This window comes from Lepidochelys kempii, chromosome 4, assembly GCF_965140285.1.
Source record: "Lepidochelys kempii isolate rLepKem1 chromosome 4, rLepKem1.hap1, whole genome shotgun sequence".
Classification (NCBI taxonomy): Eukaryota; Metazoa; Chordata; order Testudines; family Cheloniidae; genus Lepidochelys; species Lepidochelys kempii.
In genome coordinates, this window is record NC_136383.1 from 34554662 (window position 1) to 34582211 (window position 27550).

At 41.0% G+C, this 27550-nt stretch overlaps 1 protein-coding gene across 28 annotated transcripts in view; it reads left to right on the forward strand.

The window, feature by feature from the left end:
* Nucleotides 1–27550, forward strand: part of ANK2 (ankyrin 2) — a 566593-nt gene that overhangs the window by 464273 nt on the left and 74770 nt on the right. For all 28 annotated transcript variants that reach the window (XR_012158530.2, XM_073340925.2, XM_073340929.2 and 25 more), the window contains 4 exons: nt 8405–8477; nt 17841–17985; nt 23903–24005; nt 24690–24793. Coding sequence is in view for 27 of the 28 variants with exons in the window: in XM_073340925.2 (XP_073197026.2) it covers nt 8405–8477; nt 17841–17985; nt 23903–24005; nt 24690–24793 (425 nt within the window). In the remaining variant the exon portion in view is untranslated. The remainder of the gene's footprint in view (nt 1–8404; nt 8478–17840; nt 17986–23902; nt 24006–24689; nt 24794–27550) is intronic.

Here is a 27550-nt window from a genome sequence, read left to right on the forward strand (position 1 = left end):
ATTCTCTATTCATAATGTTGTCTCTGCTGTACTGCTTCAGACTCCCTCTGCCTCTCTCTTCCTCTTTTTAGTTTAAGTTTTTAAGGCCCTCCTTTGCTTGGTTGTTGCAAATATATTGATGTGCATATAGATGTGCATACAGTACACAGAATTAATATAAATAGCTCTATAAATCTGAGTTTACACTGTTGAAATAGCAGGTATTCAAACCAGAATATACTTTTTAGAGAAGGGCCTGAGCGGCAAATCTAAACTTTCCTGAAGTTTGGGAGTCTTTGTATAGGTTCTGGCCCATTTCTCTATTTTTCTTTTCCATTATCCTAGTTCCTTCTTTTCTGTCTCTCCTTATACTTATACGCTTTCCTCTGTGACACCTGCTGATGCAGAACCACCACAGCAGGCTTCTTAGCAATCAGGCTATGGCAGTCCATGAATGGGTGCCAGACTTAGTGGTGCTCACTAGCAGCTCTGAAGCACATAAATCCTCAGGTTGCTCAAATCACTTCCAGAACAAATAGATCCAGTTTTATTGTAGTGTAAAAAAAATCCCAGCTCACTTCCTCAGCCCTCCAACTGTCTGGAATTAGGATTTTGATTCTCGGGGCTCATGAGTTGAGCCAAGTTGATGCCTGTGGAATAGTTTCATTTTTCAAAACTCTGTTTACTCTTTTTTTAAAAAAATAATTTAATTTTCGGGAGGACAGTGGTAACCAGCCACTTAGTTACCTGGTCAGAATAGATGCAAACTGTTGTTTTTAACCAGAAAGACAGCTATATTCTGATGCCAAGACACAAGGGGGAGGGGTGGTCTCTCTCACTGGTCACATATTGCTACAGCCTGCCACTGTTTTAGTAAGTCAGAAAAGAGGCCTTCAAAAAGCTGTGTATCACTGAACGCAGTAATGGTACCATTTTATGCATGAATTTGCTTTACTGTCTTTTACTGTGAAAACTTATAAGGACAATGTTTATTTTTTAAAGCATAAAACATTATAAAAATAGAAAGGCTATAAGCATTAGGCACCCCATACAGGCCCCATAATGATAAATCCAAAAATTAGTGAAAAGATGCTACCATATGTTATAAGCCAAGAACACGCACCACAATGGGGAGGGCGGGCAATGAACAAGAGAGAGGAAAACAATTTTGCTTTTACATCGCATGCTGACAGCAAGTCCCTGTTGAAATAAACAGAGTAAGATGGAACAAAATTGGCTTGACATGATGTTATAAATAGAGTGAGCTATGGTTTATTAATGAACTATGAGAAACAGGCTTAGTTTTCTTCTCCAAATTTGAGTCAATTTCCAGAAGAATCTTAATAAATATGGAGTATTTGCTTTTGCTGATATTTATTTATTTACTCTTGTAACAGACATACAAGTACATATTTGTATGGTGTGTGAGTTTATTCTCCCTCTCTCTGGGTAACATTTGTCAAAAGTAATTAAGTCCATTTTCAAAACTGACTTATGTAGCCTGTGTAACCCCCCCCCCTTCTGTTTTCCTCATCTTCCTTTTCTCATTTCCCTTTCATGTCTTTTACATCCACTTGTTGAATCTTCCATTGTATTTATATAACACCCAGCAACACCCTGCTATCAGTGGCTGTCCAGGTACCACAACAAAGTAAATATTAAATAATATGAATTGCAGTATGAAAAAGGAAATTTATAAACACTTTTGAAATACATAACTTTGATTTAGTTATTTTGGATAAAAGATTTTTAAAAAACCGTATAATATATATGTGAGCAGTGGACTTTTCCTCCAGACGTGGCAGATGCTTGAGGCATTTATCTTTGGGCTGAATCAAACATTTGTTGAACCTAAAGGTTTCTGTACAAGAAATCCTATTTCTTTTAGTGTATCTGCATACGCAATATGCAAATTCAAACAAGAGAGAAACAGTGTTTAAAAAGTCTTGTGGGCAAATTCATCCCTGGTGAACTACGCCTGACATAGATAGAGTTTGCCAGAGATGAATTTGACTCGGCCCTCAAATGCCGCTTTGGTGTATGCAGGTAATGTGGTCTCTGTATCGTCTTAAAGAGATTATTTGGTTGGTTAAAGAGCTTTTGGAACTATTGCCAAAAAGGAAGGATAAATTGTGGTTGCCCCCTGCAATTGAGTTTTCCAGGTGGTGAGGTTGATATTGCTAATACAATATAACATTCAACACTGAAAAAGATACATTGCCATTACAGTCACAATAGGTATTTTATTCTTCAAGGCCCTGACTAAGATCAGTGATACAACTGAGTGCTGCACGGAGAATGTTAGACAATCCAATGCTCTATTAATATGCAAGTCACTGACATTCCCAAAGAAGAGGAATCTCCAATCCTGGTTTATATATGGAACAATTGCTTCCAAAGGCCCTTGGCCTACTGTAAATGTGCAGAGTCTCATTTCCCTCTCGTTTACATCAGAATAACACTACTGACGTGAGTGGGGCTCCCAGAATATAAAGCAATGATACCGAGAAGAGAGTCAAGTCCCCTGTGTAGAGAAGGATTGACATATATAATGGAAAGCAGGTAGCATGGAAGCACGGTTGGTTCTTATGCTACAGAACACTTGTGATTTCTTTTAAAAAAAATGTTTGTCCTGCCTTCTGATTTATACTTTGCAGGTCCCAAAGTGACAAATTTAAATTGTTAAGCTGCTTCAGAGCAACAGTTAATTTGTGTACACATTTCAATGTAGTTGGTAGAAACAAATATTTTGTGATACATAAATTAGCTTTAGGTAGTGTATGATTTACCAGAGCAATACCATATCAGTGCAACTACCGCAGAGACCACATATGCCTCAGCATTTTAAACTCCATGTTATACTGGGGCCATTAAACTGTCCACAGATCCTCATCCTTTTTAAAACTGGGTGATAATTAATGGTTCTTCATTCCATTGTTAAATATAGTGGCAACTCCAGGTAGAAGAGTTAGAGTCAGGGGAGCTATAATTGATACGTTGTAGGATGTCAGAATTAACTAATATGTTTGTGCCAAGGAGACCCAGAAACACAAAGGGGGCATTGCTGTGCAATACTGATACTCCGTCTACACATCAAAGGCAGGATTTGGCTCAATATTTGAGATATTGTGCAATGCTCAAACTTAGGGGTTTACATTTAAAATAACCAATTGCGACATGCAGTGTATAAAAAAATAAACCTGATTTTCAGATGTTTAACTCTACAGTGAAGTTTGGAGGCACATGTACCGGTAAGTACAGTCTGTGTATGGACAAATGATCATTTACACACAGTATCTAGAACATTTGATCTGTATTCCTGTTGAATATGCAAAGCAGGCGCACAAATATATATATGTATGTCTGTGGTGAAGCTTCTGAAAATCTGGTCTTACAGCCAGATTTTCAAATGCAGATGTCTAATGTTAAGTGCATACACAAGTGGCCAGATTTTCACAGGTACTAAGCACCCAATGAGTTTTAGAGGGAGTGGAATGTGTTCAACAACTCTAAAATATCAGGTCACTGAGGATGCTAAATATGGATTTGGGTGCCTAGCTATAGGTTCTTTGAGCTTATATGTCTCACTAAGCATTAGGGCTGCCAACTTTCTAATGGCACAAAACCGAACACCCTGTCCTGAGGCCTCGCCCCCACTCACTCACTCCAGCCCCCCTCCCACTGTCGCTTGCTCTCCCCCACCCTCAAGCGTTTTCACTGGGCTGGGACAGGGGGTTGGGGTGTGGGAGGGGGTGAGGGCTGTAGCTGGGTTCCGGGGTGGGGCCAGAAATGTGCAGTTCAGGCTGCAGGAGGGGGTTCCAGGCTGGGGGAGGGGGTTGGGGTGTGGGTTCTGGGAGAGAGTTAGGGTGTGGGAGCGGGTTCTGACATGGGGCAGGAGGCTCGGGTTGCAGGCTCTGGCTGGGCAGCACTTACCTCAGGCGGCTCACGGTCGGCGGTACAGCGTGGCTAAGGCAGGATCCTTGCCTGCCCTGGCTCAGCACTGCTCCTGGAAGCAGCTTCCATGTCTAGCCCCTAGGTGGAGACGCGGCCAGGTGACTCTGCATGGTGAGCGCTACCCGCACCCACAGGCTCCCATTCGCCGCAGTTCCTGGCCAGTGGGGGCAGGGAAAGCACACGGAGCTTCCCTGATCACCCCAGCACCTAGGGGCTGGACAAGCCGGCCGCTTTCGCAGAGCTTTGCAGAGCCAGGACAGGCAGAGCCTGTCTTAGCCATGCTGCACCGCCTACTGGACTTGTAACGGCCCGATCAGCAGAGCTGACCAAAGTCACCAGGGTCCCCTTTTGACTGGGCTTTCCAGTCGAAAACCAGACGCCTGGCAAACCTACTAAGTATAAATGTGGTTGTGAGTGCTAATGCTGGTGTTGTGTAAGAGTAATAAACAGACAAATATATAGGTATTGATCATGTTTATGCACCATGGCCTATGTCTCAGACTATATATTGATAAACTTAACATTGATCTGATGGGATTTTTTCCTAAGTAAAACAAATTTTAGAGCCCCAATAGGCTGTCACCATATTTTGTGTCCACTTATCTGATATAACTAGATATTGGCAGGGGTACCATGTATACAGTATGCTATTACTCTTATACTGTATATTAACATACTGATTCTATTTTGGTATTTTAATTAGTTGTCGTCCTACAAACACCACTGGCCCTACCCCAAATGGGGGGCATTTTGTTTAAATAGATTAAATCCCATCTTGAATTATGATTCCTTCTCCAATTAATGTTGACACTACTGAAGTGCTGAGATCCAGAAGCTGTTGGCCAGAGAATTCTAACTCTCACCTCTGTGTTGTTCTCCTGTGCTTGTCTCTTATTCCTGAGTTCAGTATGAGAACTGGGATTTGGGCCCAATGAATGAATGGTCTGTTGCATTTATTGTAGACAGAGATAAACTTCTTAAGAGTTTTCATATCTGACTCTTACTTAATTTTTTTCTAGGCAATTCCATTTTTTCTCTTTTCCTCAGAGCTCTCCCTCTCTGTTTGTTTGTTGAGTTCTTGGCTATTTTATTCAGTGCTCATACACAGCAGCAGTACAGCATTTGGGTTACTTTCTCGTCTTTTTAACAACTGAGGTACACACACAGTGCTTTGCCCATCACTTGAAGAATATACTGTCCTCCTTCTCACCTTATTCCATTTGTAGAGTGTCAGTCTTTTTGTTTATTTAGCACTTAGTTCTTAATTCATTGCTTTTATTGCTACAAAGAAGGAGGTTGAGGTCACCTGCACTGCTGTTTGAGTTCAGTCTGCTTCAGCTGGCTCAGATTCCCTACTGCTGTCTGACCTTTCTAGGGGAGTGATAAAAAGAGTCGAAGAATTGGCTGAGGAATGTAATGAGTACAAAAGAGCTTGGAACACGTAACACATGCATTGAAAACCATACTTGTTAATTCCTTGAATCATGGTTAAGATGTAATTAAAGATGAATAACTGAGATTGCAGGCAACCAGTTTTGCCCACTCTCTGTCCTGCCCACGTACAAACTGTAGGAAGGTAAATTGAAACGGATTGTCTGCAGTTAATGCATTTTAGACACTTAAACTTAGACAAATTACCAGTATTCACAGATTCAGCAATGATGAGACGTGTTGATATGTATAGAAAAGCATCATAATAATGAATAGTGCTGTCTTCTTCACTGGCTTGCTAGAAGTATGGAAATACAGCACCAGATCTGGAAGTCCTCACTCAGTTTTTACTCAGGCAAAATCGCCATTGACCTCAGTGGGAGTTTTGCCTGAGCATGAATTGAGTAGGGGCTTCAAGGTTCATCCCTCAATAAATATTACAAGAGTTATATGTTGTTTTGCTACTTCCACGTCTGGGGTTCATTTATGCTTTTTAGGGTACTGGCCAGAACTGAGAGTGAAGCAGTGGTTAACTATTCCTGTGAGAGCTTCAACAGACATACTGTCTCCTGACACTCCCCTGTGTACAAAGGGGTTACATTGGGGTGGGCAAACTTTTTGGTCCCAGGGCCACATTAGGGTTATGATATTGTATGGAGGGCCGGGTAGGGAAGGCTGTGCCTCCCCAAAGAGCCTGACTCCTGCCCCCTATCCGCCCTTCCCACTTCCCACCCCCTGACTGCCCACCTCAGAACCCCCTACCCATCCAACCCCCCCGCTCCTTGTCCCCTGACCACCCCCTCCCAGGACCCCACCCGGGGTGAAAGTAAGTCAAGTGACTTACCGGTACACTGGGGCCAGCTCGCCCCTGGAAGGGGCAGGTCTGAGGGGGTCAGAGCCAGCCCTAGCCCACCCTGTAAGGTAAATGCACCCCCTCTTTCTCATCCTCCCCCCCCACCAGGGTAGCAGCAGCAGTGCAGGGCTCCGGGGGCTATTTAGAGGACCAGGGCGGCAGAGGCAGCTGGAGCCCCAACCCTTTAAATAGCCCCTGGAGCCCCCGCTACCCTAGGGCTCTGGGGGCTATTTAAAGGGCCTGCGGCTCCCCTGCTTCTACTGTCCTGGTCCTTTAAATAGTCCCCGGAGCTCTGGAGTAGTGGCAGCGGGGCTCCAGTGGCTATTTAAAGGGCCGGGTGGTAGAAGCAGGGGAGCCCCGAGCCCTTTAAATAGCCACCGGAGCCCCACAGCCGCTACCCCAGGGCTCCAGCAGCAGGGCTCTGGAGGCAACTTAAAGGGCCTGGGGCTCCAGCCACTGCTGGGTGCCCCAGGCCCTTTAAATTTCCCCCTGGGGAAGCCAGGCTGCCCCACTACGGTGCACCAGTTCTTGCCGGTACGCCATACTGGGGCGTACCGGCTTACTTTCACCTCTGACCCCACCCCTTATCCAACCCTGCTGCTCCCTGTCCCCTGACTGCCCTGACCCCTATCCACACGCCCGCCCCTAACATCCCCCTGGGACCTCATCCCCATCCAGCCGCCCCAGGCTCCCTGTCCCCTGACTCTCCCAACCCCTATCATCACACCCCTGCCCCCTGACAGGCCCCGCGGGACTCCCACACTTATCCAACCCAGCCCTGTTCCCCGTCCCGTGACGGCCCCCCCCCAGAACCTCTGCCCCCTGTTCCCTGCTGACTGCCCCCCGAGACCTCCTTCACCGTAACCAACCCCCCTTACTATGCTGCTCAGATCAGCAGGAGCTCGCAGCCACGCCAATGCGCTGCCCGGGAGGAGCAGCGGGCCAGAGCACTGGCAGCAAGGTGAGGCTGCGGGGAAGGAGGACAGCAGGGGAGGGGCCGAGGGCTAGCCTCCCCAGCCAGGAGCTCAGGGGCTAGGCAGGACGGTTCCATGGGCCGGATGTGGCCCACAGGCCATAGTTTGCCCACCTCTGGGTTACATCCACTGTTACACACCTTAAGACATGAAGTGTAAACCCTCCTTCACAGATACCCAGTTCTACAGGCTGGTTGCAGAGTGGATTGTGGCCATGGAGTGGTTGTATATTAGCTAGTGCTGTTCTGACCATGGAATTCCTCTTGAATTCATTGACTTGTCGTCTTGTCTCCATCCATAGAACATACCTGCTGTCATTTCTCCACAGAACCCTTTCATGCCCCACTCTCCTCACAACGCTCTCTTCTTATTGCTTTCTTCATGTCCTTGACCCACACATGACCTTATGCTAAGGTGATGCTCCCTTTGTTGAATCAGTCTCCCTCACTCTCCCAGTCTCACTGCATGGCCAAGTACCTTCTATCTTCCTCTTTGAGTCCTTCATGCAAAGTCACTGATTCTAAAAATCTGTTTTCTAATAACCCCCATGCTCACCCTTACCGGAACTGTTGCTATCATGTATTGTCTCTGGTGGTTTTGCCTTGTATAACTAATCTTGTAAGCTATTTGGTGCAGGTGATATGTCTGAATTTGTGTGTGTGTAAATCACCATGTACATTCACTCCAAGATATAGGGTGATTTGTAATAATTATGAAAAGAGTAACATTAATACACATTGCTATTTCAAGTAAGAAATGCATCATATGCTCTTTCTAAATACTCTTCATCTTTTTCAGTTTAAATATTTCACATCATTCATAGCTTAATTTCCAAATGCTTTACAATAATTTCCATATGTCCCATACAACTTTCTATGGTTCTTCTGTAGACGTTACCTAATTCTAGACGTTACCTAATTCAATTTAGAACCATCCTGGAAGCACTGATCTGAGTTACTCTACATACATCATCTATTTATATATGTGCTTTTTGTATTTTTTTTCAGAATAAATGATCATTTGCTGTAGCACAAATAGAAAGCAAGAGCAACAATGGTAAAGATTACACCCTGAAAAATAAAATCAGAGGGAAGAGACAGCATTGTAAAATGTCTGAACAGATTGAACTGCAGCTGTTGTTGAAAATACCCTGATAAATGTCTGCTATTTTTCTTGATGCTTAACTTGAGAGATGATTATTCTGTTTCTGCAGACTGTGACTGAGAAACACAAGCTGAATGTACCTGAGACGATGACCGAGGTCCTGGATGTTTCAGATGAGGAAGGTGAGCAACTTAAATTTCCTTGTTTAGTGTCTTTTACGCCACCTACAGTATAGAATTAAGCTGCTTCAATTCTTGAAATCGTGTGCTGTTTAAAGTCCTTGATTTAATGCCTTTTTGGCTACAAGATTTGAATAGAGGCATTAAAGATGACCCCAATCCAAAAACTCTAGATCCAAATGTCTTGTATGTTTGTAATGGTCAGAACCAAATTCTGAAGTCTAAACACTTTCAAACATGGGAGTTTAAAATTCATATATAAAGCTTTTCCAAAGGTGCACTTACCCACTATAAAGAGAGGTTTGAGGCGCTGAACATTTTGGATCAGGTCCACCTGTATCAGATATGCATATCAGAGAAATAGACAGGGATCTTTGTTTAATTGGAAACATTAGGTAAAGATGCATATGTCTGAAGGAGACGAAACTGTTACCTTGAAGGCCTTTTGGCACTTGCTGACCACAGATTCATAGAGCATGACATAAAGTAACAACACACTGAGGCTATTGGCACCCTTTCAGATTTAACCCCATCTGCTGACTGAAGGTGTATGTTATATCACTTAGCTTAGTCCCAAGAAAACATCTGTGAAATTGATCTGGGATTATTACCTTTGGGCAGTTTATACTGAATAGAAATAAGCAAGCTAGCTTTGGGGGATACATTTTTAATAGTTTATGAAAGAATAGTTGACAAATTTAAAATACTGTGACTTCTGGACGAATGGTGGATATACTTACAGATGATACTTATAGATTCTTTTTCTATCTGAAATGCTGAATAATTCTATAGTAATGATATTTTATGCATGGCATATCTGCTGATTCTTATTGTCTGATGGGAATTGTCCTGATTGTGAGTGCCTAAGAGATTTAGGAACCTAAATTACAATTTTAAAAGTGACTTGAAAGATTAAGTCTCATAGAAAGTCAATAGGATTTGGGTTCCTAAGTGCCTAGATACCCTTTTGAGATGGCTGTTAGGCTGCTAAATTACTTAGGCAATTTTTAAAATTTATCCTGTGTCTAATTTGTGTGTTGAACTACAGATATTTGATTTCTTTTGTCAATTTGCCCATGCTTAACAAGACAGCAGGCCATAAATCAACAAGCATTCAAATCTATATGCAGTCAAGAATATGTTAGGCTTCTCTGCAATGTAATCAATGCAATTATATCTCTAAGGCCTGACTCTGCCACCTCTATTCCCTTTGAGCAGCACTTTACTCCTTGAACAATCCGAATGGGACTACTCATGAGTGACAAAATAAGGCCTTTAACAATTACAGCATTATGTTTATATTTTTCTATCCCCTTTGTTCATGTAAGCTACCATTCAGTCCTCTTTTAATCTGCAAAGCACAGCATGGCTTTCCACTGCTGTATCTGGAGGAGCTAGTTACTGGCTATCCCCTTTTCTCAAGCTAACTTGTATGTTGTGCAGCCTTTAAACACTCTGATGATGAACGCCTCAGTGATGGGGAAGCATATAGTGGCACAGGTGCTGTTAGAAGGAGTTCTTGGAGTAAGACACAAAAACTTTTCTGTTTCTGTTTAATTTGGTTTTATGTATTTATTTTTGTGCTGAGACGATCTGCATCTGCATAATCTGGGTGCCTAATACTGATCCATGTTAAAAGAAAAGGAGTTCTTGTGGCCCTTAGAGACTAACCAATTTATCTGAGCATAAGCTTTCATGAGCTACAGCTCACTTCATCGGATGCATGTTGTTACTTTTGAGAGCATGTCTGTGTGTATTTTTCTGTATGGAGAAGCCAGAAAATCCGAAGGCAATTTTAACTGTACCATTCATTATTTGACAGCACTTATTGTGGCCTTTTGGCATGACTAATTCCCTCCAGATTATTATCTTAACATTCTGGGTTTTCTTGTCACCAGCCAACAAACAGAGTTTATCAAAAAGCTAGCAGACTGGAAATCAGCCCTCTTCTACATATCCTCTCAGGGCATAGGCGCTATACTAAGCATTTATGCCAATGCTGCCTCTGTGACCATACTGCTGATCACTGAGCAGAATGATCACAATGATTGCACTTCATGTCACCCTGCTTATAAAATCCATTCTTGGGGGCAAAAGCATTTTGGGGGTATGCAAACTTGTTGTTGTGGGTGGTGACTATAAGAGGAAATTAAAGTCGCTGGAGGCCAAAAGACAGAGACCTTTTATTACAGAGACTCAGGCTTTTCATAATTGTGGATTGTCTGTAAGAGACTAGCAGTAAGGTTCTTGCAGATCTTACCCTTAGTTGTATTACACTGACAAGATATATTTCTGAATAAATAAATGTGACACACTAAACCTTCTAACTTTAATCATATAGTTAAAAAGTTGAACATGACAGGAATACTTGAGCAAGTTAATATTTCAGAGCCCCACTGTGGAGCCTATTTATGGGAGGAGTTTGTTATTTGGTATTTTTCCTGTGAAGCAGTGGTTTTGTTTATGACTGTAATACTATATTAACAATATAATATTCATTTATGAATAATAATTCAGATGCAATATCCAATGTCAAATGATGTAAAATCAAAAAAGCCATCTAGTCCATTCATCTCCCTGGATTGTTTCCTGGAGGATGTTTGCTATTGTTCAGGTTTTAAATGTCTCAGTGTTGGGGCGAGGCTTCCACTGTATGTGGGTCCATTGGGCTCCCACTTGGTCTTTGGTAATTTTCACCCAGTAGTTTGTACGTTTAGCAGCAAGAGTCCTACTGGGGATCTTTTGCTCTTGAGAATATCTGCAAGAGTTTAGTGCTGAGGGCAGCATTGTTATTCACATAGAGGCAGTAGGCTAGGTATTTTGTGTTTGTATGTTAAATTGGTTTCTGTTTATTTTTAAATAAACATCATGGTTTGTATCATGTATTTTTAAGCACCGGAAATATGTGGTTGGTGTTGTATAAAACAGAGCGAAAGATGGAAATGCAGACACGTGTGGTGTGATGACTCTCAGATGGGTCGCCATCAATAGGTTTGGCAGAAAGAGTGAATGTTAGGCAAGATTTGAATGAAGAAAGGTAGTCATCTTTTGCATCAGAAGGCCAGGGAGTTCCAAAGTCAGGCTAGCATGGCAGAAAGTGAAGTCATGAGTGGAAGATAGAAAGTGGAATGGATAGAAAGGGAGCAGTGAGAGGGAGGCACTGAAGGAGCAAAGGGAGTGACAGATGGAAACTTTTGCAGTTGATAACACTATTACATCAAAGAACAAATCCCACTACATTACCACAAAGGGCCCCGTTACATAGACCTACACAGGCAAAATATCCATTGGCATCAGTGAGTGTTTACCTGCCTCACAAGCTTGATATCAGGACCTAAGACTTTTTGTTACAACCCAGGTTGAAATCAAGTATGTTGCATAATTGAATTGTAATCTAAAATAAGGAATGCTTCTTAAAGACTAATATTAGTTGCTCCATATTTATTATCATTACTATTTGTTTAGCACCAGCAATATGATCAGTGCTGTACATACTACAGAAATAGAGAGAGACTTTCTAGAAGTTCAGACAGATCAAGGCCCTGATCCTGGAAAGACTTACACATGTGCTTAATGTTATGTGTAATCAATGGGGCTACTCATAGCTGTAAAGTGAACCATGTGCATAAGCTTTTGCAGGACTGGGTCCTTGAAGATGAATGTTGATGAGGCAAGACATTCTAGACAACTGAGAAGAGAGAACTTTTTTTCCCTTCAGATAATTGATGAGTAATGTCATTATTACTATGCAGCCATTACTTATATGTTATTTTTGCCCCACTTAAAGTAATAATAATTATAATAAAATACTTAGCACTTATTTTAATGCTATACATGTTTAAATGTTTCTACGGACAGTAATTAATTTTTGCTCAAAACTCCCTCAAGACAGAGATTTTAACTGTTGTCATCCCTATTGTATAGATAGGGGAACTGAGGCGGAAAAGTAAAAGAACTTAAACCAAGGAACTGCAGTGAGTTTATGTCAGAGAAAGCAACTCCTAATTCTCAATTCTGTTTCCATTGGACTAGATCATGGCATCATTTTGTATTTTGACATTGATTAAATAAAGTTCATTTTTGTTTGAGGAAAGGGGATAAGAAAATATAAAATGCCAGGGTATGATTTTTTATGTGTAGAAGAAATAGTCCCAGAAATCAGCCTTAGAATAACAGCACTCAAAGAGGAATAACCATTATAAAATAAACCCCTAGTGTTTACTGTCTAACAAATTACAAAAGATTCTATCCCATCTTTGCTTTAGAAATAAATTTGTGTTGTCATTGTGTCATTCTTTTAAACATCAACAAATACTAGTCATCTAAAGAAGAGGATCATTAGAATAATGAATTTGCTAAAGCATTGCTAAAAACAGAAATAGCTTAATCATATAGGCTGAAAGTAACATATGTCCTCTACATCTATAAGTACCGTAATATGCATTAAATCGCTACATGTTTTAGTCACTAAAGGCCAAATTGTTCCATCTGTACGCACACAGAGTAGTCCCTTACTCTCAAGGAGTCCTATGGATTTCATACTTACTCAAAGTAATAATAACCATGGGAGAGTGGGGTTTCATATCCCTTCATGAACATGGATTAGTGATAAAGTGATTTCATTTAATCTGTAGAAGTAACTCATCATTGAAGCACAAGAAAAATGTGACTTTAGATTTCATAAAAGCTCAGAGTTAATCCATAACCTATTCCGCCAGATTCCTGATTAAAAGAAAAGTGGCTTCCTAGGAATTTATAAACTGAAAATCCTATTTCTCATAAGAGAAATGCACCAATAAAAAGGTTTCTTCATTCGTTTTTGTAGCATACACTAAACTTGAGTATGTGAAATATTGAAACCATTTAATGAACGTGGCCATAATATTGCCATATGCAAGAAGAGTTGACAAGAGCTAATGAGGTATTACTGTTTTGTTTAGGCACTGAAGTGGGAATCAACAACCCTGGGTTCTATTACAGGATCTGCCACTGACCTATTTGTGTGACCTTAGGGAAGTCACTTCACTTTCTTGTGCCTCGGTTTCCCCATCTGTAAATTGGGAATAGTGATATATTCCTTTGTATGGCACTTATAGATCTATGGATTGAAAGTTCTATGTAAGAGCAATATTATTATTCATAGATTCATATATTTCAAGGACAGAAGGGACCATTGTGATCCTCTAGTTTCTAGTCTGACCTCCTCTATAATACAGGCCATAGAACTTCCCCAAAATAATTCCTTTTCAAACGAAGCATATTATTAAAAAAAAATCTTGATTTAAAAATTGCTAGTGATAGAGAATCCACCACAACCCTTGGTAGATTGTTCAAATGGTTGATTACTCTCAATGTTAAAAATTTTCATTGTATTTCCACTCTGAATTTGTCTAGCTTCAACGTCTAGCCATTGGATTTTGTTATATCTTGGTCTGCTAGACTGAAGAGACCATTACCAAATATTTGTCCCCCATTTATAAACTGTGATCTGGTCACCCCTAAACTTTCTCTTTGTTAAACTAAATAGATTGAGCTCCTTGAGTCTATTACTATAAGACATATTTTCTAGTCCTGTAATCATTCTTGTAGCCCTTCTCTGAGCTCTCTCCAATTTATCAACATCGTTCTTGAATTGTGAACACCAGAACTGGATGCAGTATTCCAGCAGTAGTCACACCAGTGCCAAATATGGAGTTGAAATAACTTCTCTTCCCTTACTCAAGATTGCCCTATTTAAGGCAATCCCATTCAAGGATTGCATTAGCCAATTTGTCTACAGTGTTGCACTGGGAACTCATATTGAGCTGATTATCCACCATGACATCCAAATCTTTTTCTGAGTCACTACTTCCCAGGATAGAGTCCCTCATCCTGCAAGTATAGCCTACACTCTCTGTTCCCAGATGTATACATTTACAGTTAACCATAGTAAAACACATTGTTTACTTTAGCCCAATTTACCAAGTGATCCAGATAGCTCTGTATCAATGATGTATACTTTTCATTATTTACCAGTCCTCCAATCTTTGTGTCATCTGCAAACTTTATCAATGATGATTTTATGTACTCTTGCAGGTCATTGATAAAAATGTTAAATGTCCGAGGATCAAGAACTAATCCCTGTGGGAACCCACTCAAAGCTCAGTGATGATTCCCTGTACAATTACGTTTTGAGACCTATTAGTTAGCCAATTTTTAATCCAATTAATGTATGCCATGTTAATTTTGTGTTTTAGTTTTTTTATCAAAATGTCTGTGGTATCCAAGTCAAATGCCTTGCAGAAATCTAAGTATATTTCATCAACACAATTACCTTTATATATCAAACTTATATTCACATCAGAAATTGAAATAATCAAATGTTAGTTTGATTATGACATGATTATTGTAATTATATAATGCTGTAGGTATATTCTTTGTTCAAAATACATTATGGCTGCACCTGCCTGGAATTGCGTTGTGATAAACATATTGAAAGGTTGCCTAGTACCTTCTATGACCTTTTCTGTAAACAATGCTAAAATGCTGCTTTGTAGCTTCTTCTCAAGAATGTTCCTCACTGAATCACATCAGATATTCAAGTGCCTTCTATAGCAGCATTAAAGTAATGGGAGTATTATTTGATTATGTGTAGGCTTGGCAGAATTAGATTTTTACTTTTTTATCATAGTATTTATTTTAAGCAGTTTTTTCTATTACTGATTTAAATTTTCACAGTTGTGAGAAATTGTGGAATGGGTCAGACATTGGGGAGGGTCAGACAAAAATTGCTTAAAGACTGTAGATACTGAGATTCAAATAATTAAAGCTTTAAAACACAACTTCTCAACATCTCACATCAAAATATACAGAATACATATCCTTAAACTCTGATAAGTTCTCAAGCAGTATTTTTCTTAGTTTGCCTGTCTGTAAATGTTGATTATCAGTACTGGAAATATTTTTTCAACCATTTTTGTGTGTGTGGAGAAATGACATGTACTAATAAAAATCTAATCTTTCCAAGCCTAGTTAATGTGTGTGAGAAAAAGGTTGAGCAGACTAGTCAGGGCTAAATTCACTGCTGACATAAGAGCCGTTGTGTATTACGTAGTGGAAAACATAGGGCCTTCCAAAATTATCTAATAGCAGGAGGTGGAGGATGTAAAATCTTGGTTAGAATGAAGAAACACAATTTATAAATACTTTATTATACTTTAAAGCCACATGGCCAAATTCTGCTGTCGCATTACACCAGTGTAAATCCAGAAAACCTGCACTGAAATGAATGCACTTACCCTGGATTTACTATTTTATAACTGAAAACAAGATTTGGCTTTCTGTATGTAGCCAAGTATGGATGACTTACAGAAGCAGGTCAAAAGCCTCAATGAGAAAGAGAGAGAGAAATGTACATTCATAGGAAGTATTTGGTAAGTATACCAAAGCTAATTCCTAAAATCTTATTGACAGAAAGGGAACAATAATACAATAATACCTTTCTTCTGTGCATGCTGTGATAGGCATTGGAAACCAGCAGAGAAATTTAGCCAATATCTCCCCCTCATTTCAAAATGATCTCCATACTCTAGATTTCACACTCTAGCTGTGAAAGAAAAAATGGTTAGCTATTAAATGATCTCTTGCTTGGGCCTATTGAGACAGAGACTAGGGGTTTATTTTATAATGGTTATTCCTCTTTGAGTGTCAGGGTACTCAGGGAGCAGGGCAGGTTGGATATGGGGTGGGGTTCTGGGGGGGCCTGTCAGGGAGCGGGGGTGTGGATAGGGGTCAGGGCACTCAGGGAACAGGGCAGGCTGGATACTGGGTGGGGTTCCGGGGGGCCTGTCAGGGGGCGGGGATGTGGATAGGGGTCTTTGATCTCTGATCATGATACATAATGACCATTTGCTTTGCAAAGCGCAATAATTAGCACCTTCCTGTTACTGTCCTTCATTTGCATTACACGGCTTCTTTCTGTTTGATGAGTCACTTAGATATAGGGATATACAACGTCAATGTGTGATACTACATTCTAACAGTATTCAGATAAGTGATAACTACGCATGCAACATCCCATTAGTTTTCATGAGGTTTAAACACCAAACACATTTGAATCTATTTAACAACCACTTTGATCTATACCAGGGGTGGGCAAACTTTTTGGCCCGAGGGCCACACTGGGTTTGCAAAACTGTATGGAGGGCCGGGTGAGGAAGGCTGAGCCTCCCCAAACAGCCTGGACCCCGCCCCCTATCTGCCCCCTGACTGCCCCCTCAGAACCTCCAACCCATCCAACCCCCCTGCTCCTTGTCCCCTGACTGCCCCCTCCTGGGACCTCCCGCCCCTAACTGCCCCCCCGGGACCCCACTCCCTGTCCAACCCCCCTGTTCCCCATTCCCTCACTGCCCCGACCCCTATCCACATCCCCGCCCCCTGACAGGCCCCCCGGAACCCCACCCAGTATCCAGCCTGCCCTGTTCCCTGAGTGCCCTGACCCCTATCCACACCCCCGCTCCCTGACAGGCCCCCCCAGAACCCCACCCCATATCCAACCTGCCCTGCTCCCTGAGTACCCTGACCCCATCCACACCCCCACCAGCCCCGCTCCGGGACTCCCATGCCTATCCAACCCTCCCTGTCCCCTGACTGCCCCCCCCAGAACCTCTACCCCATCCGACCATCCCCTGTCCCCTGACTGCCCCCTGGGACTCCCTACCCCTTATCCAAACCCCTCCCCCCACCCCCTTACCAAGCTGCTCAGAGCAGCAGGAGCTCGCAGCCCCGCTGGAGCCAGCCACACCGCCCGCACTGACCGGGAGGAGCGGCGGGCCAGAGTGCTGGCAGCGCGGCATGGCAGCATCTCTGCAGGGGAGGGACCAGGGGCTAGCCTCCCCAGCCGGGAGCTCAGGGGCCGGGCAGGATAGTCCCGCAGGCTGGATGTGGCTTGCAGTCCGTAGTTTGCCCACCTCTGACCTATACCAATACACAAGTGAATTGGCCTGGCTTCCAGCTGTGAGCGTGTCAGTTTGTAGCTGACACCTACCACCTTGGTAGCTGGCTGGCATCAGCGTTACAGGAACCAAAGTAAAAGATAATCTACAGAATGATACAGAAATTAGTCCTTCAGAAAATCTGTAAAATGGCAAAAGATGGACGACAAAAACTGATTGCTTACTCATCTTGATTTTGATGTGGGCTTTATCCTGCTTGATGTGCCGGTTTTGTCAGTGTATATTAATTGCTCGTAATTTGCAGTGTGGTGCGTGTGGGAATTACCTTCCAGTTATTTGTGCCATCCCGCTGACATGCTACCCCAATCTGTAAATAATGTGGGATTTGTGAGTTTACTGATCTGTGTGGATTGTGTTTGTGTTTTGTTTCAAGGTGATGACACAATGACTGGAGATGGAGGAGAATACCTTAGGCCAGAGGACTTGAAAGAACTAGGTGATGACTCTTTGCCCAGCAGCCAGTTCCTAGATGGTATGAACTATCTGAGGTACAGCTTGGAGGGAGGCCGATCTGACAGGTATTTTACCTGAAGATTATATGCTTGTATGATGAGTTAGAGCATAAGTTTCTTGAATAGTTAAGCTCTCTGCACAGACCTTCTCAATGTCTTTAATTCAAAATAGCTATGTGATACGCCTATTCTCTCTCATTTCTATAATTATTGTTACTTCTTAGAAGAAAGGAGTAGTCAAAAGGAAGTCATGAGAAGAAAACTACCAGGAACCAAATATATTTGGTACTGGGGAAAAAAGTTTACAACTGGCAGTGACCTAATTTTCTTGTACGCTAATACTGTACATGGTCCTAACAGCCCAGAGGGCTTAAGGAAAAGTCTGTCCATGATTCATGGTAGGATGTTAACCAAAGGCATGGTTTGAGAATAAAAGCAATGTACCATCCTTCCTTGTTTTACCCACGGAAAGGAGGAGTGATATTGGCTATGTGGCAGGGTCATAGAGTTATCCTAACCTCCAGTTGGCACAGAACAGATGGCTCAGCGTTAGGGGATAGTCGGCTGAGATATTTTAGTGCCTCAGTGGGATGCTCTAGCCTGTGTTACCAGCCACAGCACAGAAGGAGAAACCTCACTGGGGCTATCTTGCACAGACGGGTGTTGTACCTGGGGTGTACTAGTGCTTAGGGAAGTGTAGCATTATATTGTAAAACCAAAATCAAAAAGAGCAATAGCCCTTTACACTTTGAAAGGGTTTATTGTAATTCACATCAAGTCAGTGTAGTCTACATTACAATACAGGGCCCAGTTTTCAAACTTCGGTATTTAACTAGTGAGCATCAATGCATAATCAGGTCCCCAAACTGACAGACAGACATCCACATTTCTAATTCAGAGTTAAGTGCCCAAAGAGGGAAATGGGTGTCCAAGATTAGGCATTTAGGTTTGAAAATTACAGTGTCTAGTATAAATTGTTCATGTCATTTCCAAATCTAGTGCATTCAGAGGTGGTATTTCCTTCAATACTGTCTGCGTCAAGAATTTGGCCACACAAATTGCAACCCATGCCACTGTCCAATGTAGTATGTTATTCCAGCACCAAACAGGTTCTGATCCAAAGCCCAGGAAAATCAGTAGAGTTGTTTCAGTTGACTTAAATGGTCTTAGGATCACTCTTGGAACAAAAGAAGCCAGGAAATGACTCAGATTGTGTCATAAGATATCTAAACCCCTAAGCATTTAGGCCTTCCAAACTTGGAACCTTTGCTGCTCCAGTAAATCCAATGAATCCTACAACACAGTGGTTAAAAAAATCAAAAAGCGTTAATAATAATCTGCTGGTGGTGATGATTTTTTTTCTTTTTGATTTTCAATGAGTTGTATAAGAAGGCTCACATAGATTGATGCTGGGCTAGATTCAGTTCTCATTTATGTCAGTGTTAATCTTGAGTACATGCATAGATCTCAGGGGATTTACACTAGCATAGTTGAGACAAAAATCTGGCCCACTGTTTGCAATATGAAAATTATTTCCTGGTCCTGTAGCAGATCTGTTTAAACTGAAATGCAGCAAAAGGACATCCAGGAAGAAGAATCAAACAAAAATGTGCATTTTCCCATGTCCATCTTTATGCTGCTCTTTCACGAATACAGTAAGGTCATATTCATGGGAATTACCACTAACACTGCCCAAATAAAGTTGCTTTGCTGCAGTACCTGAATCAGAGACGATGCAATGCAATAGAGATTTCATTTTTTTTCTGCTCTAACAAATGCAGCACAGCAAATCATTTAAGCTGCCCATTTTCATGTATTATTATGCATTTAAAATTATATTTAAAAAGCTTATACTTTTCTTTTGTAACCTTATTCCCTGTTTATTATTTCTCTCTCCCCATCATTCTTTTTAATATGCTTTCATTAGCACTATGCCCAGGTAGGTATTACACAGCCTGTAAACAGTGTCATCCCCAGTACACTCGTGCAACACCGATCACTATCCATCCATTTTGCAGGCCTGCTGATGACATATGTACTGGAGTTGTTGTTTTTCACAGGGCCAAATGAATGGCATTGCTATTGGAGTTAGGTATATTCTCAGACAAGAGAGATGACCTGGTATATAGTAGCATATAATGATCTGTCAGCTAACCTAGGTTCAGGAAAGGCTCAGGTTTGAGATTTGGTGTATGACCTCCACTCCTCAACTTAACTCAAACGTATCTGCCATGTCAGATGGGAAAGATTTCTATCCATAAGTGGGGATCTATTAGGGAATGTTTCCAAAACTGGTTTATATAAAGTTGCAGGGGGCTCCAGTAATTTTCACAGAGTGCTCAGGCAACAGAAAACATTTTGTATTTCCCACACCAGGTGTCACCAGTGGTAAGTGCTACATTTATCCTCTCAATTGGTCACTAGCGGGGTGAATGGAGTCCCAGTGATCCAGTGCATCCTGCAATTGTGAATTTGGCAACATTATCTGAACAACCCATGCAGAGAATCTATGTTTTAGTAGATTTCCTAGAGTATCTTGCCTCTTACTTAGTGTAACTTTATGTGACAATATTCCTAAAAGCCTAGCAAAAATAATAATTAGTGTACGTGTCTCTTAATCAGTTCTGTTCAACACCGCTTCCCATTAATAATGAGGTCTTGGTTCCCAAAAGCACCCTTGGTTCTAGGTTTACACCACTTAGTGTACTTCAGCACCAGATGCTTTAGCAATCAGGTTGTTCCTTATGTATGCAACTGATATAATCCAGAGAAAATGAGGAATGCCATTTCAGTGTTTGTCTTAAACAAAATTTTAATGGAAATGTTATACTCCTAATTCATCACAGACCTCAGTCACATTTTTGTAACTATCATGTCTCTTAATAATGTCCATACCTTCAATGTACTGGGCATGTATTTATGAACATGTACCATTCACTGGGCATGTTGTGGGCAAATGGTAGTGCTTGTAATAGTAATGTCTCCTAACCACAGGAGAAAGAGGACCAAATCACTGCAGGATATGTCTCTGCTGCAGCTAGGAGCCTCCCAACCCAGGTAGACAGACTCACACTAGTGGGGCTTGGGCAAATGCTCTAAAAATAAAAGTGTGGACATTGCAGCTCCAGTGGAGACTCGGGCTAGTCAACCAAGCTCAGACTCAGGGGTTGGCAGGGCTTGAGAGCTCAAGCTGCCAGCTGAGCGGCAACATCTATGTTGTTATTTTTGTATGCTACTTCGAGCCCCACTAGCGGAAGTCGATCTACCCAGGCTGGGAGGCTAAATCCAAGCCACAGTGTAGACATAACCTTAGAGACTAGCAGTAGAGCCTAGTACATGTTTCTTTTCACTCAGTAGTGGTCTGGTGAAACCTCACGTTAGCTGAACAGCAGGACCTATGATCTGGATGGCACTGTAAAAAAGCTGTGAATGTTTCAAGCATTAAAGCAAGTAAAGGATAGTGGTAAAAAATGGGGTCTGCTACTGATGTTTAATTTCTGATATAAGAATGAATATTTACTGAAGTAATGTTATTATGGAAAACAAGGTGTAGCACTACAAAATATCTGCCAAAGTAACATACTTTGTCTATTCAAAATGACCTACAACCAAGGCTTTATACAGTACATTTTATTTAAAACAAGTTATACATGGACTAAAATGCATGAAATCCTAACCCCATTGGAGTCAATGGATGTTTTGCCATTGCCACTGCCTTTGGTGGAGTCAGAATTTCATCCAGGGAACATATAATATCCACAAAATGCCATATATCACCCTTGCTCAATTCTGTTTGCCCACTCATCGGGGTGAGTAATATTTGATGACGTGCAAATGAAATATCATTCGTTTTTTCACCATCATTATCCTGGTCAGAGTGGGTGAGAAGGTATTCTGCACTAATTTTCATGGCAGTTTTCCAAGGCTGATATTCATGTAATATTTTCATCATCTTTGTTATGATCAATTTTGTACAATCCATTCAATATGGCAGGCATGCAAAGGAAGGGCATTGGTAGCTCTTTTAATTTTATGTATCTCTAATGTAAATGCGCCAGGCCATTTATTTGTAAAATACAGATACTGCAAGAACCGATTGGATGAATGTAATTATATACAGTGTCATTGAACAGGAGCTGTTGCTGCACTATTTTTGTCTGACTTCCAATACGTTTACATTTAATAGTACTTACTTCAATCTGATGTATATAATGCACACTTAATATTTAAAATACTTGAAAATAAATTATCCCATTTTAAACCTACAAATATATTGAATTCTTATGGTACATCCACAATTAATTAGAGTAGAGCTCTGATTAATAGAGACAGATGTAAATTAACCACTAACCAACCAGGAGTAGAAGGAAGCTTCCCGTACGGGCATGTTATTTCAAAACTATCTGTTATGGGGTTTCTTCCATCTTCCTCTGAAGCATCTGGTACTAACCATTGTCAGAAAGTTTATTGGGCTAAGTGGCCCACTGGTCTAATCCAGTTCGGCAGTTCCAGTGTTCTAATGTTTCTACATTATCATGGACAGTACCCACGCAAGTGCAATCCATGAGAACATAGCTAGTTCCTAAACTTACATGTAATGTGTCCTTAGCTACATAGAATAATAACAAGAAGTACACCTACATGAATGTACAGTGATACCTGTAAAATCCGAAGGGGTGTGAGCTGTTGATTTTTTGGAAAAAAAATAATCCCCCCAAAAATCCTGTATTTACTGTTGTTTTTCATAGATTCATAGATTCATAGATATTTAGGGCAGAAGGGACCATTATGATCATCTAGTCTGACCTCCTGCACAATGCAGGCCACAGAATTTCACCCACCACTCCTAAAAAAGACCTCACACCTATATCTGTGCTATTGAAGTCCTCAAATTGTAGTTTGAAGACCTCAAGGAGCAGAGAATCCTCCAGCAAGTGACCCGTGCCCCATGCTACAGAGGAAGGCGAAAAACCTCCAGGGCCTTCCAATCTTCCCTGGAGGAAAATTCCTTCCCGACCCCAAATATGGCGATCAGCTAAACCCTGAGCATATGGGCAAGATTCATCAGCCAGATACTACAGAAAATTCTTTCCCGGGTAACTTGGATCTTACCCCATCTAAAAACCCATCACAGGGTTTTTAATATGTAAAGGGCAAAATTAATAGTACTGTGAGGCAGAAACTCCATATTAGCTCGATATGTCTTTGTGTGCTAGGGTATCTTTGTTTTGTTTTGCTTTTTTGGATTTTGTTTTGAGCTAGCAGATATTGCAATTAAGTTCTGAGCTGGGCGCTTGGAAGCAGCTTATTATTGCCTTGCATCTCTCATTGCTACAGCAACCAGTTTTCTATATTGCTGTGTGTACGTACAAAGGAACCTGTGCTCACATTTTGAATTGTTGTTTTAGAGATGCTGCAGGCATGCAGGAGGCACTTTGTTTTACACAGGAAGCATGTGGCTGGCCACAGTTCACCTTGCTGTGTACCTTCCAGGGGACAAAACTGAACCTTACTCATTTATAATTTGAGTCAGAAAGAATGGATCAGAATGAAACTTCAGAGGGACTCATTTTGCTTCTTGTCAGATATTTGCATCTATTTTTTCCTAGACAATTCACTTGTATTATGGAGCAGAAGAGAGAACTTGTTCAAAGAGCCTCAGCAGGAGTAACTGTTTAGTATAAAGGAAGCAATTAAGTAACATAGCTAATTTAAAGCATTGGTGGATAGAAAATAAAGTAGATTGTGATATAGTTTAGTCTCTTGCGTTCTCCTTTTAATTAAATGAGAGGAGTCAGTCAAAAGACTTTGGTTCAGTGCTCAATCAGAGACCCACAAGACTCTATTTTATACTCCCCCTGGAAGTTGCATTATATTTGCTAATAGCATGCTTTTTTCACTCTTCCGCTTGGTCCTTCATCCCATTTTCACAATACCTTCTCTACTGCTGATATATTGCCATGGCATCCTGCCAACCTACCAGCCTGCGGTCCTTCAGTTCAGACAGGTCCCACACGTTGAGCCATGCCTCCTACCTGAGGGACAGTGCCATGATTGATGATACAGTCATAATACCCAGCCACCAGGTAAGACCTTTCTCTTTATGTTACTGATCAGTTGCACAATATGCATTTATTTTAAACATTCAATTTTGGAAATATGAAAAAGAATCCCTGTGTGGATTCTGTTAACTGTACGACGTAATGTGTGCTGCAGTATTAACTGTACCATAAACTTGTCTAATTTCAAACTGCTATTAAATGAACTAGCTTATTGTATAATACTAAAGTATATTCTGTATGAACCAGAAATGTGTGAATGCATCTACAGTACATCTTTATAGGGCTTTCCATTGTATCTGATTTTTTAGCAATGTTAATAGGCATGGGGTCAAATGTTGAATTGCTGTAAATGAAATCGAAGGAGCTTTGCTGATTTACACCAGCTGAGGATCTGGTCCACTATTCAGAGGGAAGATTTTTGAAGAGACAATCAAGTCATTGAAAGAGGGGTAAATCTGGTCTCTCCCAGTATTCCTGTTCACTGGGGCCAGTAATATTTGTGGTTGTTTAGAAAAAGCACAAGATGTTACAATAAGATGCTTGTAATACTTTGATGTCATTATTGCTCATTTTTATTTGTTGCCTTTTTTAAAGTGTTAATCATTTGCAGCCCTGCTATACAAAAATAACTCTTACTTATGGTTCGTTTGGCTCATTGCTTTTAAATATGAAAATACAAATTAAATAAGAGTTCTTTCGCATTCCCAGGTATCAACTCTGGCCAAGGAAGCTGAAAGGAATTTGTATCGCTTAAGCTGGGGCACTGAAAATTTGGACAATGTGGCGCTTTCTTCAAGCCCTATTCATTCAGGGTGAGTAACCTAATCCATTGATATGTACTATGAGGGTCAGAAAAACAGAGAGAGAATAACTGAGGTCCCAGCTGCTTGAGCTAATGCTTAACTTGGAGTTGAATAATACTTCATTACAGTCTAGTATTTAAAAAAATTGTTATAACCATTCAAATTCAGCCAGTCAGAAGAATATGAATATGGGTCCGATCCATTGACCACTGAAGTCACTGAGAATCTTTCCATTGACTTCAGCAAGCATTGAATCAGGCTTTACATGAGGGATTTTGACCGATTACTACATAAGAACGGCCATACATGGTCAGACCAAAGGTCCATCTAGCCCAGTATCCTGTCTTCTGACAGTGGCCAATGCCAGATGCTTCAGAGGGAATGAACAGAACAGGTAATCATCAACTGATCATCCCCTGTCGCCCATTCCTAGCTTTTGACAAACTATTAATACCCCATCCCCACCCTCACCCCAAAAAATGCTTGGGGTTTTTGGAGAGAAAAACATATCATGCCTTTTTTGTTTTCACTAATAATGGAGAGCAAGGGCCTGATCCTGCCACATGATGAGCACCTCTTGTGAGGTCATTTGACATCAGAGTTTGAGCAACTTTGAGCCCTCAGCACTTCACTGTGTCAGGCCTTGACAGAATGAAATTGCAAAGTGAGAGAAGGGAGGCTGAGTGAACTGTGCAAGTGCTTTTTACAAATATAGTAAACTATGCCCCAGAACAGCAATATGTAATGAAAGCTGTGAAAAAATTCTAGAAATCACCAGTGATACAACCAGAATCTTGAGAGACTGTCTCTTCTAATGAAGATTATCTTTCTAATAAATAAAGTGAATAGTGGTTGTTTGTGTGATGCAAAAATCCAGCACAGTAAGTTATGTTTATTGCTAATCAATTAATGTCCTCCAAGTAATATTCAAGCAGCCTTATGAACGTTTTGGTTTATACGTTCCTGACCAGTTGCCTTCAGCTATCCCCACAACTGAGTATTTTTTGTTAGCATTTTTATTGGCACCAGTTTGGTGAAACATGAACAAGACAGAAACTAAATAAACCAGACCTGACCAAATCAGGGTTTATAAATGTTATCCTGTGTGGGCAAAAAATTGGGGGCTTGTTTGCTTATTTGCATTTTGGAATCAAAAATGAGTAACTCTGAACACTTATATCTAGAAAGAGAGTGTGTCAAGATTTAGATTTGAAAATTATTTTGGTAGATAATTCTAGGAATTGGTGCCAGATAAGTAAAGGTCTTTTTTCCAGATGATGTATATTACTTTTCGCTACACTACAATTGGACTGTCCAGTGATTGCAGGTGATAAGTTATTTACTTTTTTATCTTTTATCTTATCTTTTTTACAGTGTTTTCACATTCTCTGGGGCTTGATTATTTCACACTTTTGTTCAAAGATTAATCAGTGATTCCTTAGATCTTTTGTATGACCAAGTCTGAGTTCCAGGGTCAGGCAATTAAATGTAATAGAAGCAACTGCCTCTGTAAAGCCATGGGGAAAATAATTGTATTTAACAAAAGACAGAGGTAATATTTGGTATTACTATTCTGTTTTTGATTTATACTGTTAATATACCAATAAAATATAATACTAAAGGAGCCTTCAAGAACCAAAATCCAACCCTTGAAAAATGTCCCATGAAAGTATATTCTTACCTTCCACTGACTTATCGAAAGAATTAACTTATCTTTTGTATGTTAAAGGGACACATTGGATTAAATCATAGCGTTTAAGAACCATGTGTGCTTAACTGAGTTCTAGGATTAACATCTTATTTTAAAACTGAAGCAAATTTAAAACTCTGCTTTTCTCTCTTAATGCTGTTTGTTTAATTATTGCATTTCACTTAGTTGGAACAATGAAAACAAATTTGGCATTTACATGATTTTCCCACTACCTGAAGTCATTATTAGGCTATCATACACTGGCTGATTGCTGCAATATATGGCTTGCGAACACTACAGGGAAATGTTTAAATCACTCAAAAAAACTTTTTGTTTGCAATTGGAAAACAAGTGTTATGGAAGCATTGATTTTAGGTTGTTTAAAGCATGGGGCTTTGTCCCAAGACACCACAGAAAGAAAGACAAGACACCAGGAGTGTGATTTAATTAGGCTATAACTTTATTAAATAACACACTGGGAATTATCTGTCAATAACTTGTCCAGTGCAGGTTCTTCCTGCTTTGTATGTGAGGGAGGACTGCGGTCAGCCTTCTACTCCCCTCCCCCCCGACACACACACACACACACACAGTGAACGTAGACTCAGGTGATGGGATTCCACCCTCCTTTCATATGAGGATTAAGGGGGTGTGAAGAGTTGTTCTGTCCTTGCTGTCCGGGACATTAGGAGCCCCAATCTCATTCCCACATTCTCCTATTCTGCTTGTAATCGTGAAAACCGAACTCCTATTAACAAGCACCTGTACTGGCTATCTGTCAAATTGTGACAATGTGAATTTTAAAACTTACCCTACCCACCAGATCCCTGGGCTGCAGTGGGGAAGGCAAAAAGCCCATCACATTGCCCAGCCCAATATGGAAGTGAGGGAAAGATTCCTTCTGAACACCAAAAAGATGACTGGTATGCTGCCCACACAAGCCTCAAAATCCACAACCCAAAGGAGGGAGAGCTGTCCTGAGGGTGCAGAATGGTACTCTTTAGCAAGAGGAAGGGCTTATAAGCCCTACTTTGGGTGCATACGAGACAATAGGTTTATATTGGGCCCTTCTGTCT